The sequence below is a fragment of the Aulonocara sp. 'chitande type north' Nkhata Bay genome, linkage group LG7 (assembly GCF_057382095.1).
Source record: "Aulonocara sp. 'chitande type north' Nkhata Bay isolate Kocher_YH1m ecotype deep benthic linkage group LG7, A_spYH_male_GT1.1, whole genome shotgun sequence".
Taxonomy (NCBI): Eukaryota; Metazoa; Chordata; class Actinopteri; order Cichliformes; family Cichlidae; genus Aulonocara; species Aulonocara sp. 'chitande type north' Nkhata Bay.
The window spans coordinates 10749456-10766104 of record NC_141350.1 but is presented as its reverse complement, the minus strand read 5'-3'; the positions used below and the strand labels follow the sequence as shown (position 1 = coordinate 10766104).

Sequence of the window (16649 nt, the reverse complement as noted above, 5' to 3'; positions counted from 1 at the left end):
TGCCATTAACTAGAGAACAAAAGAGCATATCCAATATTTTGTCAGAGGCATATCTGCGTAACATTAGATAAACTTATTTTAATATTACAAACACTAATACTAATATCCAGAATTTGTCTCTTACACCTCGCATGTGCCGATCTGACTGGGGTCATTTGCTGGATGCAAACTGTCCCCCTGGGCCATACACTGCCTTTAGTCTACTCAAAAATAATTGATAATTGCAATAGAAAAAAAGAGTATGAACACATATATTTTAGATTAAACATATAGCTTTCACTACTGGGAGAAACAGCAGAGAAACAGCATCTGAAACAAATGTCATGTGAATTCACTTAACAGTACACACTGGGCAGCAGGTGGGCACTCCATCCACACACCCACGTCATACACCCAGTGGAGTCTGCAAACCAGCTTCATTAACACAAAAAGAGGGGAAAAGTTTTTTCTTCTGTGATTATATATTCCATTATTCTATTTACCTGTACCTATTGTACAGGTACAGTATTAAAAGCCCTAAATCTGGTGTAGAGAACTCCAGGCCTCCAGTTTTAGATATCACCCTGGGTCAACAGACCTAAATCAAATGATAAGTTCATTACCAGGCCTCTGAAGAACTTCAAGACATGTTGAGCAGGTAATTTAGCCATTTAAATCAGCTGTGTTGGATCAAGGACAAATCCACACCACAGCTCTTAAAATCGTGTCTTTATGCTTTTGAGTTTCAGTTGGCAATTTTTTAGTCAGGTGTTCCTGCTCTGAAACTCTGATCTGCTACTTGTCCACTTTGCCTTTCACTTATTATTACATAATGATATATAGTGCACATAGGATACAGATTAAACAGCCTTAAGCCTTTTTTTTCTCTGAGTCTGTCACCAAACACATTTCACATCAAATCATCCCAAAAGGTGTGTGTACACACTCCTTAATTTTATTGTTTGGGGGGTTCTGGGTATTTTTTGTTTTTTTTGCATGGGTGTGCTGAGACAAGTGTCTAAAGATATGAGGTTTAATCTTCAGAAGTTGTCTTTTTATTTATTTACCTCTATAAAGCTGTTTTGAGTCAAAAACACAATAAAATAAACTTACTTACAATTTTACTATTGAGAGAAACACAATTGCACAATTATAAATGGTTTATCCTTCCCTTAATCACAGCAAGTATTTAAGTCTATTACAAGAAAAATACACTCATTCTGAAAAGAAGCAAATGTTTGGGTACTTTAGCTTTGAAAGTCAACTCTTTGACTTGCCTCCTATTTTAACCACATCTCTGCTGACATCCAGTGGCCATATTCAGTCATGGCTGATGAGATAAACACAATATAACCTTTTTTGATCCAATTTAAGTCTTTTGTTGATATTAAATGAATATTCTAACTTATTAAAACACACTAATACGATTGAAAGCTTCTAGGAACAATCATATGATATGAAAAATTATTGTGATATAGTGATATATAGTGCACATAAGATACAGATTAAACAGTCTTGAGCCGTTTTCCCCCCTTTGAGGCTGTCACTCAGGGACCGCTCGTGATTTTTCGTTTTTATGGGCCGATGGGGTTTTATTTCTTTTCTTTTTTTTTAGCGGTATAAGTGAATAGTGGTGGATTGGCCAGTTGGTCATGATCGACTCTGGACTGGACCAATTACAGCCGAGGGGTTCGAACTTTAAAGTTGAGGTGAAAAGGAATGCGATTTGTCCCGTACTACTTCAGCTAGAAAGTTGCTAATTCAATCATGAAACTGATTAATGATCAGCTGATCGGCTTTTCTCTCTGCGCCAGGAAGAGGAAACCGGCGGAGGTCACGCTAAAGAACAGCAGCACGTTTAAGCTTGATCAGCTGTTATTAGAACTTATTTAATATTAATTTCTAGTATCAGCTGATGTTTGCTGGAGCCACAGCTGTAAAGCTGCTGGTCATGATATCCGTTTGGATATGTGGTGAGAGGGAAACATGAAGATGAAACCAGGAGATGTCCTTACTGAATCATCAGAGCTGAACAGGTGATGGAGAAACAGGTTTACCTTTTAGGTGACATGAATGAGTTGAAGGGAAGTTATGAACTGTTTCTGAGAGACAAATAACACCAGGATCCTTTTTTTTACGTAGCTGACGCTGGTAGCTGTGCAGGGGCGGGTCTAGCAATGTTTTGCCAGCGGGGCAGGTAGGGCATTAACAGGGAAAGGGGGGCACAAAGAAATACTTTTCTTCCTTATTCTTATTTAAAATGTCTAGCTTTTAATAAATAATTATCTGAATCTTACAACCAAAGTTTCTATCTGATGTAAAATGTATAGAAATCCATTATTGTATTCAGTAAATATTAAGTCTAGTATATACCCTAGTACGTTATAGTATTCTTTCCTTTGGGAAGGTACCATCTGTGCAGTCTGCAATTCTGTTGAAGAAAGATGATGAATATATTTAAATACTGGAGAAAAATAATAAATTTCTGTGCATTTGTTTTATACGTGCATTAAATTAAAATCTTGAGGCAGAGGGTGGGGGAGTGGTTCCCTATTTTTTTTTTCTTTTGCTTTTTTGCTGGGATTCTGGCAACCCTATTAGATAGTAGGGGTGCAACGATACTCGTATCGATATTGAACCGTTCGATACAGTGCTTTCGGTTCGGTACGCATATGTATGAACAATACAAAATTTGTAATTTATTTTATCAACTTTCCTTCTGACGATGCTGTCTGTGTTGAGCGCTCAGTAAATCTGTGTTCGACTACTCAGCCTAGGCTGCACTGTCGAGCGCAGATCCACTGAGCGCTCAACACAGACAGCATCATCAGAAGGACGAGCGCAGGGCAAGCTAGCGAGACAGAAGTTAAGCTCTCCTTGCAACATGGCAAATTGAACCTTCCCCACCCTCATTCAGATGTGGCGTTTGGAATTATTTTGGTTTTCATGTGACATATGACCCTGAAGGTAAGCGCGTCATGGACTAAAGTAAAACAGTATGTTGGATGTGCCACGCAATGCTGAATTACATGGGTGGGAACTAGTGTGTTAGCGAGCAGTTAGCTCGTTAACGTGTTAGCCGTCTAGCCCCACGCAGGGGTAGCTCGATAACGGAGCACTAGTGGGAACACAACGAATATGACTGCACATTTACGCCGACATCATCCTAGTGCAAAGACAAGTGGAAGCAGACAAAAACAACAAGCATGCATGTTACAAACTTTACCCGAGTCATTTAGACAGCCGTTAGCACATGATTCTCCTTATGGGGACCTGATATGTTTAATATTGTGGCGAGCTCAGACAAGGAGGAGAGGGAGGTGTCGTTTGGTCTTGCTTACCGTGAGCTAGCCAGGGAGCACAGCCGTTTATTGACATCTGCAGAAGAACACTGCCGCTAGCTAACTCCTCAGCGCGGCAACCGCACAGCAACAACAACACACAGAGCGCCCTCTGACCCCGGAAGGACACACCGTCGCAGCGAGAAGGCGTCACCCGTCACTATGGCAACATAAACAAAACATAACTGTACAAACAGAACCCCGAACAGCCCTGACCCGCTACATAGCCCCCGCCTAAGGGGTCAGTCGTCCCCGACGACCCCATTGCCCCACACAAAGTCCTGCAAATGTCCAGGTGCCTTCTTTTGGCGCACCGCCGGTCACGACAGGCGGGGGAAAAGTCACTCGGGTCAGAACATGGGGTGCCACCATCATCCCACTTCTGACACCAATGTGGCGAGCTCAGACAACGAGGAGACGGAGGTGTTGTTTGGTCTTGCTTCCCGTGAGCTAGCCAGGGAGCACAGCCGTTTATTGACATCTGCAGAAGAACACTGCCGCTAGCTAACTGCTCAGCGCGGCAACCGCACAGCCACAACAACAACACACAGGGCGCCCTCTGACCCCGGAAGGACACACCGTCGCAGCGAGAGGGCGTCACCCGTCACTATGGCAACATAAACAAAACATAACTGTACAAACAGAACCCCGAACAGCCCTGACCCGCTACAACATGCTGCTGAGAATATAGCCCAGAAGAAGCGTATAGTATAGCTTTTATTTTGGAAAGAGCCATTTCTCTGTAATAAACTCTCTTTTCCAAAGATGAGTGACTCCTCAATCAGATACAGGTGTTACCGCGCCAGATCCGCGGCCCCGAACCGTAGTAAGGAAACCTCTGGCAGTTACTTGAAGGTTCCGTAACTGACTCGTAGCCGGCAACAGCTTACTATACAGGTCAACTCCGCTAGCAAAAAGATCGAAGGAGGCGTAGGAAACTGCTTCACCGAACTTTATTTCTTCTCTAAGGCACGAACACAGCGTACAGTGGGCTGAAACAGTTTACTCACAGCGAGCATCGCCGACACAACTCTGGCTGTCGAGGGAGTTATTATATTCCTTTTATTTATTTTCTTTCCGTCTCTTCTGTAGCTAACCGTTACTTTTTCCCCTTCTCCGCTCTCTCTCTTCACACACACACACACACACACACACACACACACACACACACACCAGGCAGTCCCGCTACACACATCCCGAATACATTTCCCATCAGGCTTCATCCTTAAAGGGCCATGCCTGTAACACAGGGCTTGCAAAATCGGGCTAGCGATTTTTCCAGTCGGGCTACCAAAATCTATCTCTGCCCTGCCCGTCGGGCTATTGTAGGAAGTAAAAATATATGTCAATGCTTTTGCATTCTTTCGGAAATGTAGCTGGGTAATTATGTCATTGGCATCGGTGAGCCACTGTCAATATGTGACATATTGAAATCGCGTTTGAATTTGCGCTTGTTTTTTGCTTTCACTTTGCAAATATCCAGGTGCCTTCTTTTGGCGCACCGCCGGTCACGACAGGCGGGGGAAAAGTCACTCGGGTCAGAACATGGGGTGCCACCATCATCCCACTTCTGACACCAATGTGGCGAGCTCAGACAACGAGGAGACGGAGGTGTTGTTTGGTCTTGCTTCCCGTGAGCTAGCCAGGGAGCACAGCCGTTTATTGACATCTGCAGAAGAACACTGCCGCTAGCTAACTGCTCAGCGCGGCAACCGCACAGCAACAACAACAACAACACACAGGGCGCCCTCTGACCCCGGAAGGACACACCGTCGCAGCAAGAGGGCGTCACCCGTCACTATGGCAACATAAACAAAACATAACTGTACAAACAGAACCCCGAACAGCCCTGACCCGCTACAATATGCTGCTGAGAATATAGCCCAGAAGAAGCGTATAGTATAGCTTTTATTTTGGAAAGAGCCATTTCTCTGTAATAAACTCTCTTTTCCAAAGATGAGTGATTCCTCAATCAGATATATTTATTTTTTTTAATTATTTTTGTTTCAGCAACATTAAATTTAAAAACTGTACTTTTGAGTTAAAATATATATTTATAATTTTAATAAATGACAAATTAAAAAGGCATGAACATTTTTTTTGTATCGAAAAAATATCGAACCATGACACCAAAGTATCGAACCGAACCGTGAATTTTGTGTATCGTTGCACCCCTATTAGATAGGTATATGTAATTATTATTATGTTGTTATATGTTTTTTCTAAGTACTGTTTAGAATACCAGAATAGGGAGGATGGTGTAGGTTTAAGTTTATTATAAAGGCTTTATGGCTTTTCCTAAAATACCATGGTGGGCCAGTCACTAGTCAAAATGCCCGGGCTGATTTTTTGTCCCAGTCCAGATCCCAAAAGGTATGTGTACACACTCCTTAATTTTATTGTTTTGGGAGGTTCTGTTTTTCTGTTTGTTTGTTTTTGCATGGGTGTGCTGAGATAAGTGTGTAAAGACATGTGGGTTAATCTCCAGAAGATGAACAGCTAATCCCTTGTCAGGGTCTATTAGTTGTCACACATTAATTGCTAATTGAACAAATCCAGCAGGGACGAGCTGTATTGCCAAAGAAAATGTTTAGAATCATTTAAAAATTTCTTAACTATCTCACAGCCTGAAATTTAAATCTATGCATGACCATCCTAGACCTAATGTACTAAACAAAATGATGTTCTTGTTATGCGCTGTAATACTGACAGCTGAGTTTGCCAGACACAATGTCTATAAAGGTGAAGAGTCTCAGAGTATCATACAAATCTCTTGAATTCACTTGGTACCCCAGTCTCTGACCTCATTGTCAGGTTCCTGTCATCTCTAATCTCTTTGGCGTTTTCCTCTTTGGCCAGGTAAGCCACGCCCTCAGCCTTTAGCCTCTGAGCTGGCATTTATCCCCGGACACACATAAGCTGCTGTCTGCTTTTTAATGTATGTGGGGAGGGTGGTGTCAATGTGTGTGTATGTGTGTGTTTTACCTGTTGCTGTCACTTATTTTTATTTTTGAAAGCGTCACTCTGTCTTTCTTAACCATGTTTGGTGGATTTTTGGGGTTTTGAGACTCAGACATGCCACGTCCATCAGAAGTCAGGAGGATATGCAGACTGACCAACTAGCTTCAGCGGATTTGACAACAACAGGTCAGTCAGCCGAAGTTTATCAAACAGTGTGGATGGCAGATCAATCTTGATCTATAAAACAAACTGTTCAGATGAGTGTGTAAAGGCAGGCTTCTGTGTGTTTATTTTACTTCATATAAATGGTAAAGTTGTTATTTCAGTGGGATGTGCTCACAGATCCAAACAGTTACTCAAGAGCATCGCAGACCCACAGTTAAACTATTTGGTGGTATAGTAAACAAGGTCAAGGTAGAGATGCTTCTAAAAAAAAATTTTTTTTAAATCCAGCGATTCCTTAAGTCTGATTAAAAAAAAATTTGGGAGTTGTTAGTATTTCTGATATAAGACAATGTAATGAGAACACTGATGAATAGTAAAAAAAATCTTTAGAAATCCCTGATACAGGAGGCATGTGAGTATTACCAGCACTGACAGAGTAGAGTTAAGATTACATGTCTGCAGATGAACTGGGAATAAAAGTAAGGAAAGCATGTTAGAGAAACATGTAGCTAACTATTACTATTACTATTACTAGTCTGCTCTTTCTGATTGAAGAAACCCCAACTGAAACCCAATTTAAATTTATTAAACTGGATTTATAAGGCAGAGTTGAGTGTATTTGTGTTTGGGTATCATGTCACACTCTTAACCTAAAGAGAATAACTGAATGTGACACACTAATAACAATGACTATGTTTAGTTACTTGTTTTTTGCTCTTTCTCTGCCTTGACTCAGGCAGAACTGGCTCCTGAGTCCTAACCCAGGAATGGCCCTCACTGGACCAACTGCCAGGGCTCCAGTCTGCTTGCTGCTGGTTCTCTTGTATCTTCGCACAGTCACAGGTGCAACCACCTCACAGTCAAGCCAAAAGCTTAAGTTATAGGTCACACTTAATGAAGCTTTAACCCCCCGTCTATGTGTTCAAGTGTGTGTTTGTGTTTGGCACAGGAATGTCAGGCTGGGGTGGATGTTTGGACGGCCAGAATGTATCTGCAGCAATCAAAGAAAACACAGTTTGGGGAGAGATTGTTGCTGAGTTAATGGCTGACACCACAATGGAGGGAGTGCAGTGGAGCCTAATTGGAAAGGATGCACATTGGTTTTTCTTGGATGGAAGCAACATCCGGCTCAACACGTCAGCTGACCGGGTGCTTGACAGAGAGGTAATGGCACTGATAACTGAGCTGTCTACAAGGCAGAAATATTTAGATGTGTAATATACTTTTTGTAGTGGCCTTGAGCCACACTAAGGAAACTGTATTTGGAACAAACACATGTTGAACCTCACTATCTCCTTCTTGGCCCAAACCCAACCTCTCTTACTGTCATCCTCTTACATCATGGCAACTGTTAATGGGTCAGCTAGATTATCTCTCTCTCACACCAAGAAAGTCTTTCAATGTGCTGATCACTCATTTAAAACAAAAAAAATGAGATAAACAACTTCAGAAGGAAGAAGCTATAATATTTATAATACATATAACCCCAACAATCCTGAACTTAATAAACAGAAAGAAATGGGTTGATCTGTGAACAAATGACATGATAGCATCACACAGTTGCTGCAGATTTGTTGATTGTTGTACATCTATGATATGATATGAATCTATCTATGATATGAATCTCCTGTCACACTAAATCCCAAATGTTCTCTGTTGGATAGAGATCTGTTAGCTGTGGAGGCCATTTGAGTGCAGTGAATGCACTTTCATATTCAAAAAACTACATGATTTTAGCTTTGTGACATGGTGCATTATCCCGCTGGAATCAGCCAACAAAAAATGGGTCTGCTGTGGTCATAAAGGGATGGAGTTGGTCAGCAACAATACTCAGGTAGACTGTGATATTTAAACAATGATCTGTTGAAACCGAGGAGACCATATTGTGCCAAGAAAATACCCCCCACACCATCACATCACCATCACTAGCATAAATTACTGGATCCATGGTTTCATGTTGTTTTATATCAAATTCTGAATGTCACAGCAGAAATTGATAATCATCAGATCAGGCAACGTTTTTCCAATTTTCTGTTGTCCAATTTGTTAAAACTGTGCAAACTGTAGTCTCAGCTGACAGATATAGGTGTAGTCTGCTGCTGTAACCATCTGCTTCAAAATCCAGCATGGTCTGCCCATTCTCCTGTGACCTCTGGCATTAATAAGGGATTTTATTTTCTTCTTTTTTATTGTTGACGCCAGACCAGCCCATCTGGCACAGACAACCATGCTGTGTTCAAAATCAATTAAATCACCTTTCTTCCCCATTCTGATGTGATTGGCTGATTAGTTTGTATTTACAGGCAGCACCTAACAAAGTGGTCAATGCATAAATCTCCACATGTGTTTATTTTAAATATGCAATTGCTGCAGTGAAAGAAATGTTATAATTTCATACTTTATAGCATTAAGTAATCCAAATGCAGACCAAATCTAAGTTATATATTATATAAATCATTATAGAATGGAAAGACTCTTTACATATTTAATAATCAACTCAAAAACTCAACACAAATCAGCTTAAAAACTATGATTACAACAAGTCTATTCTTTTAAATTGATTTAAAATCCCTTTATACAAATTAATGTTTCATGTTATTAGACAGGTATTGAGCTCACATGACTCTTATGTCCTGTTTACTGAATAAAGAGAAGTGGCCTAAATTAAGATTTGAAAAATAACCCTGAACATCAACAGAAGTACTAACCAGGCCCAACCCTGCTTAGCTTCTCTATAAGTGTCTTTGATGGACTCTGGTTACAAAGTTTCTGATTTGGAAAGGGACTCCATTTGAAATGTGTGGTTTTGACAGCTATGTTTAACAATGTTATCATATCACTGAATGAAAAGCTCTGCCTGTCGCCTCTTGTTTTACATCTTTTAGGCACTGGGACCCATCCTAATAGCTGAATTGACATGTCATGAGGACGGCATCCTTCTGGTACACTGTCTTCCATCATTTTACTCATAATTCCTCTTTGTATCATTCCAGATTCAAAGCTGAATATATGTGTGTCTTTTTGCTGTTATTTTAGAGTGTTTACAGCGTCCTGGTGAAGATTCTTAATGAGAATGATAATTCACCTGTGTTTCCAGAAAACACAGTCCAGACTCTTATTATCAGTGAGGTATAGGGCTTTCAAAAATACCCGCACGCAAATCTCTGCATGTGTATATTACAATAAAAATTCCACTCCTGCTGCCTCAAGTGCTTCTCTGTCTGTCTGTGTTTTCAAGCTGACTGCAGTGAATACTGTGGTATTTACTGTCCAGGCCACAGATGCCGATAATGACAACATCATTTACTCAATTGACCAGGCATCCGTAAGTTGTATTTTTCTACCTTTTAAATAAAAATTGGAAACATAAACAAACAATTTATCATTGTTTATGTATTTGTGTGTATTCCACAGCCTGATGCTGAATATTTCAAAATTGATCTACCAAACAGTGGAGAGGTGGTGCTGGCCAAGCCTCTAGACTATGAGACCAAAACTGTGCTTACTGTCACCATCTATGCCTCAGTATGTACATTTATTTAATTTATATTTCTTTGATTCTAATCACGTGAGTAATTGTGCAAATATATACATATGTTGCTAGATTGTTTTTTATCCCAAAAAATAAAATAAAAATACAATCAAGATTTGATTCACTGGTTCTCCTGATTGTAAGACTGTAAGAAAAGCTTCACTGTATTTCATGCTTCATGACCAGTGTAATATATTTGACTTGTCTTTATTTCAGGAAATGAACACTGCTGAGCACTACAATATCAGCACCAGTACCACCATCACTGTCCAAGATGGAGATGACCAATACCCACAGTTCCTGCCCTGCACGTGGCTTTTCCAGGAGACTAATCAAATCTGCACCAGCCCTGTGTACACGGTCAACGTCACTGAGGGGGAAGAGGTCAGGTGCTAAACCCTCCCTCACAGATGGCACACACATGTCATCAGAGCAACACAGTGCGTGGCTATCAGTCGCTCAGAGTTTGGTAAACTTAAAGCTGACGAAGTCCAAAATGTTAGTTTTAGCAGATCAAAACACCCAAGATAATGCTCTGAGCTTTATTTTCTTAAAAAACAAAATAAAGGATATTAAATTTAAAAAATGATGAATTTCCTTTATTTTTTTATTTAGATTCTATCAAAAAATTTTATGTTATCTGGCATTTTTGTAATTCCCTGTCACAGTTCAAACAAGACTCAGATCCAGTGGCTTGGTTACTACTTTATTAGAGCTGATTTGAACAAATATGTATAATATTGCAGGACATTTTGTTGGACTTTTCTCCTGGTCCCATTCATGCAGTGGATGGAGACAGAGGACTCAACTCTTCACTGAGTTACACCATCCTGTCAGGTAAGATAACCAGCAACACAAATCAGTATTTAAAAATGTTCTGTGTTTGTATCTATAACTGGGTTTTTCTGGGTTGCAGGAGATGATGATGAACATTTCACGATGGACAGGCTGACAGGTGAGACGAGGCTCACTCGAGGGGTGAGAGACAGGCTCATAACTCCACTGCTGTGTCTTCAGGTCATGGTAAGGCTCAAACACACTGTAAGTGGCAGGTTTAAAATGTATGACGTCTTCTTCAGTACCAATCTCATTACTGTGGCTTTTTGTCTCTATGTCATTCACCCAGGCATATCAGGATAACGACCCCAGGAAGTATTCTGTTGCTACAGTGTTGGTCCGAGTTCTGGCAGCGAACCAGTTTTCTCCAGAGTTTGACAAGCCTGAATATCGTGGCTTTGTAGTAGCAGGAAAAAGTCCAGCCTCTCTGGTCGATACTTACGGTAGCAAAGCACTAGTGCTACATGTACACGACCAAGATTTTAACCAAGTATGCACTGTGACATGCACAGATACAACCATGCTGCCGATGGTCAGTGCAGTCTGTAATGCGTCACCTTTTTTCTCCACAAACTCACAGGGTTTCAATCCAATGATCTACTTCACGTTCAATCCCACATCCAATCACACAGACATCTATCAAGTCACACAGGAGGGTCTCCTGATAGCCAAGACCAGCGAACTCAAACCAGAACAGGAATATGTTCTGGAGGTGAGCCTCGAAACTGTACAGGCTACAAACCTTATGTTGTGTTACTTACATTTAGCACTTTTTAAACAACCGTTTGAATTGAATCATACATTACAGAGAATTTAAATAAAGTAGTATAAAATAGTTCATATATATTCAATAACATTGTCTTTCTATACTAAAATTGTAGAAACACAGTAAGAACTGGTGGGGGGAAATGTAACCAATATGTAACAATGTAAAATCGATTGGCTAAAATATTACAACCAGTGTCTCCCTGTAGTTACTAATAACATAGGCGAGTTTATATTAGGTCTATGTGAATCATGTTTTCTGTGCTCCACTTGCCCTCTGTCTTCCACGAAAGTCTCATAAAAGATGCATGTAAATAAGATAATGATGCCATTAAAATACTTTGCAGGTTATGGCTGTAGATCAGGAATCAGGTGATGCCACGTTTGCTACCGTAGTTGTGGAGGTGTTACCTGAAGGGCAACCAAGTAAGGTGACCCATCTGCACACTTGTATACACTGCTGATTGCTAATAATCCTGCAGACTAAAACAGCCTCTTCATGTTTTACTATGTTTGCCCCAGTCCCCTATGGTCCACTGCGAGGTGATCACGTGATCGGCTGCACAGTGGGTAAAGCGTTGTTTCTGAGCATGGTGTTTATGACTGCACTTGGATGTGTCCTGTCTATACTGATGTGGCTGAAGAAGAAACAGAAGGGAAAGAGAGGCCCATTGGAGAGAGGCTGTGTAGCACAAGGCAAACATCCCAATGTCGTAAGATAATTTATGACTAAAATATTTACTAAAATTAAAATTAACATTTTTTATTTGTCTGAATGTGATCCAAAATATTCTGCCATTTACTCCCACAGAGCTTACGATGGTTCCAGCTGGTGAGTGGTCTCTTGTTTGTTTGTTTGTTTTGTTTTAGAGTTATCTGTATCCTCACCATATTTTTTTCCTGTAGTAAAAACTGCTTGTCCTTTTAATGTTACCTTTATAGCATATTTATCTTCTATCCAAAACCAACTAAGGGATTTAATTACAGTTTTACATCTGAACTCTTCTAATTCTGCTAAAAGTAAATGATCAGGTTTTGCAAAACTGAATGAATAATAAAATTCATGTAAATACAAGATACAACTTCCTCACTAGTTCCAAAATTTCCAAACCCATCTCATGGCCTTCATCTGCAGATTTAACTCAAACTTCCTATTACAGAATAACACGCACAAAAGGTGTGGTCAAGAAATGTCACATGGACCCTGCTTGTCGAATCTACTATTTCTAATGTTAAAGTTTATACAGTATTTGAATATTCAGAGTACTTTATAAGTCTGTGAGACTCGAGGGCAATCTGCATATTCAAATAATCTTGCTCAGGATGATTTGCTTGCACCGTCTTTGTATCTCTGTGCAAAAAGTAGCTTTATTCCTCTGTGTGTTGATCTGATGAATGTAATCACTCCTCAGATGAGTCATCATAATACTATGCCACAAACGGAGGAAGTACCCTACAGCAGTGAAGAATATGGAACTTACAATCCTTCCTTCAGCTTTACTGAAAACCCAGGAATCTACATCCAACAAGGATGTACCCCCTGTCAAGAACCGACCCCACCCACAGATACAGCTGTACCTGACACCAGCTCCATCCCCACTGAAACTGTAACCTTTGACAATAATGTTTCTACACCAACCAACATATCTTGCATTTCGCCCACTTTTACAGCCCCTGCAAATGTGAGCCCAACAGATAAAACTCTAGGTGCTGCTCCACCCAACGAAACCCCTGGTATCCCACCAGAATCAAACCCGGAGTCTATTGAGGAACAATCTAACATCAGCCCAAGCCCTGAAACCGATGACGCTGATACAACTCCACCTGTAACATGCCCGGATATGCAAACAGGCTCCAATGATGATCTTGTTGACCCAACAACTAGCCCCTCCTCTCAATCCAGTATTCCATTCAGTCGTACCCGAATCGCTTCAGCAGAAATTGACAAACCCTTTCGTAAATCTTGCGTGAAGACGCCCTCATATTCGCCTTTATTGTCCACATCCATCCCCAGGCAGACAAGCACACCCCCACCCACCCCAGAGGATGTCCCTTTAAAGGCCACATTGGTACATATAGATACCTCTCCCACTGAGACGCCACCAGAAACACCAGAGCGAACGGCGGTAGCTCTGAGCACAGAGGTGTACCAACCCTCTACGTCACTGGATGAAATAGAATCAGAGCGTCTCGACGGGACAGCAGACAGTAGCAGTCATCCTGAGGAAAGAAGGGCATCGACAAACTCGGTAAACACCCAAGATGACCGCAGGGTGGGGGAGGATGATGATGGTTTTCTGGGAGATGAAGATGCAGACAAGAACAGTGAGGGTGAGTTGGAGTCAGACGAAGAAGAGCTGCTGAGAGTGATGGCTCGTTGTAATCCCATTTTTATCACATTTAGTAAGTGATGTCACTATGATATCGCAGGCGGGTGACAGAAGATGGCGCAGGTAAGACGAAGATGGAGAAATCATGGAGAAACAAAGAAGCACTAAAGGCTGGCTCTGCTGTTCTGAAGGCATAAATGAAGACTGGGTGTATACACAGTGCACTTGAAGGGCCACATCAAAAAAAGGCCTGCATGTGTTTGCACTAATAAGCTACAACATTAAAACCAAAGTGCAATGTTCTCCTTGGAAATCTTGAGTCCTGTTGCTTTGATGGTGCCACTCACCCAAATAGTTGCATAGCTGCAGATTAAGGAAACCTATCCAGTGAGATGGCACTCCCCGGCAGCATGGCCTCCTTAAGCAGAATGATGCTCACAGAGGCTCCCACAAACATGACAAAGAGGCTAAGTTAATGACTTGGACTCTTCACATACTAATCTTACTGAACATCCGTGACGTACTGAAGACCTGGAGTCAATTTTTCTGAATAATGTTTCAGTAACACAAGAGGAACCTCCATGATATTTTGACACATGGTTTGAAAGTTGTAGCTTATTAGTCTATATGTAAAACAACATGTAACGTGTAACATGTAGCATGAAATACACCATGCTGATCCATTCATAACACATACAGTAGTCATAGTCTAAATAAGATAATAAGGATACCATGAAAATGCAATACAAATAAATAACACACTGTTTTAAAACAAATGTAAGCATAAATTGAGATTTTGTTGTCCAAACATTTCACACTAACCAAATATACGAGTTTATCCTGAATATGATGAAATATGTGAAATATACTTCAAAAAGATAAATATACACAAATCTCAGTGAAAAGTGCTGCTAAAATTCCATCCAGACTGAATATGGGGGGTCGGTGGTGTTGCTGTGGGTGTACTAGTCACAAGCAAAACACTTGCTGTAATATCAGAGGACTATGTAAGGCTAACATTTAAATCCACAGGGATAAATGCAGCTCCAGTTTATGTACATGTTGTAACAAAGAGCACAACACATACTTGATAATGATCGTTTATCAGTAATCAGAATGTTCAAAGGGATAATCACAGCAAATGTCTGATTTTCTGGTCACATTCCAGTCAGTGACGTCTTTTTGCAGCTGTTAAAACCCCAGCAGCTGCCATCACATGACACAAGTACAAAATCTACATTTAAAGTCACAGTGCAAAGCACAGCCACATTTGAAAAGCCACTTACCTGTGCATCTAAGGTTCCACAGCGTTATGAATTTTGATGAGAAGAGATTTACACTTATGAATGTACTTACTTACAGCATAAAATTAGTATAAAATATGTGTACATTCATCACGGAACATCAGTTTGAAATCAAAGAGAACAGGGGAGCACATGTTACAACAGGCATGGACACATCTGAAGTTTTAATCTCTCAGTATTTCAAACACTCAGCGCCATCAGTACCCAATCTGTTCATCTACTCTTAAAGGCTCCATTCTGATGGACCTTTTCAGATCTATGTCAACATACACTGCATGTCAGTGGGGAAAAAGCCAAGGAACTTCTGTAGATCTTTATCAAGCTACAGAACCGGAGAAACTATTTCCTGGTAGGAAAATGGCTTCATAAACTGTGATGTGGGGGGGAAAAAAAGAAAGAAAAAAAAATTCTACAACCACAGGGACTGTTCCTACAGTTAGCTATACTGAATGCTCTTTTAATTTAATTACAGAAGCTACTCGAGCACAGGAAGCAAGCTTTGAATTTTCCAAACAGTATTTTAAGGACTTACTTGCTTTTTCTGATTTGACAGGACAAAACTGAACTCATTAGAAAGAACTGCAAGCACAGCATCAGGCAAACACTCATAAACTGGTTGATGCAATCTCTACAGTGAAAAACGCTGGTGGCAGCCTCATGCTATTGGGCTACTTCAGAAATAAAGGCAGGTCAGAATTGGCCATAGTTTAACTTTCAGCATAGCGTGTCTAAAGATACGGTTTCAGTTTTCGTTGTTAAAGGCCACTGACAGATGGTTATAGACACTAGAAATCTAAAGATACAAAAGGTGAAAGGTTGTGCATACTACTGATTCTTCCTTTAATAAGTTTGTCAGTGTAGCAGGCAGCACTCAGTCTTGAATATTCTGCAGATGAATCCTGTTCTTCTCACATTTTTGTACATCAAAGCAGAATAAAAAAAAAAAAAACATTTTTCTGTAAAAACTTAAAGGTTAAGGCTCCTAATGAATAGCATCAGGTAAGTGAATGTGAATCTAAAGATCACAAAGACCTCAAAAGAAAAGAGCTTCTGAATAAATTGTTAATATTCATCACGCCCTATTCTGAATAGTTTGTGACTTCGCCGCATTCATTAAATACTGTGTGCATTCAGCTCAGTTCTGACACTTTTGTATATAAAAACACCAACATTGGTATTATAGTGAAAGGGAAAATGAATGTCTGAAAAAGAAGGTGGAAGGAAGACAACAAGCAGGTCAACATTCTGAACTGTGTTTTTCCTTCACTGTTAATACGAGCACTGATATTTTTCAGCTTCCACTTAATATGATGAAATGTTTTATAAGATTATTTATTAGGAATGTGAAGTTTGTAGAAGACAGTAACTGAGCAATTGGTATGTTTAGCTTTCCAGAGAATAGCTGTTATACAGCAGAAAGCTTCTGACAGCTTAA

At 40.4% G+C, this 16649-nt stretch overlaps 1 protein-coding gene across 1 annotated transcript; it reads left to right on the top strand.

Annotated features, from left to right (window-relative positions):
* Positions 1–5983: 5983 nt before the first annotated feature.
* Positions 5984–16605, top strand: LOC147324601 (uncharacterized). Its single transcript, XM_086298507.1, has 16 exons — positions 5984–6467; positions 7183–7289; positions 7396–7610; positions 9332–9388; positions 9483–9575; positions 9685–9771; positions 9861–9971; positions 10195–10362; positions 10725–10815; positions 10895–11001; positions 11105–11305; positions 11396–11527; positions 11928–12006; positions 12103–12293; positions 12392–12412; positions 12993–16605. Exons 2-16 carry the CDS (start codon positions 7214–7216, stop codon positions 13989–13991), a joined length of 2628 nt encoding a protein of 875 aa, XP_086154633.1. The 5' UTR covers positions 5984–6467; positions 7183–7213; the 3' UTR covers positions 13992–16605.
* The last annotated feature ends 44 nt before the right edge of the window (positions 16606–16649 follow it).

Bases quoted from the DNA above. Each gene is read 5' to 3' on its own strand.
- LOC147324601 (XM_086298507.1), top strand. From the start codon at position 7,214: ATGGCCCTCACTGGACCAACTGCCAGGGCTCCAGTCTGCTTGCTGCTG. The intron at 7,290-7,395 runs GTGCAACCACCT...TGTTTGGCACAG, and splicing joins GTATCTTCGCACAGTCACAG to GAATGTCAGGCTGGGGTGGA. The intron at 7,611-9,331 runs GTAATGGCACTG...TACATCTTTTAG, and splicing joins ACCGGGTGCTTGACAGAGAG to GCACTGGGACCCATCCTAAT.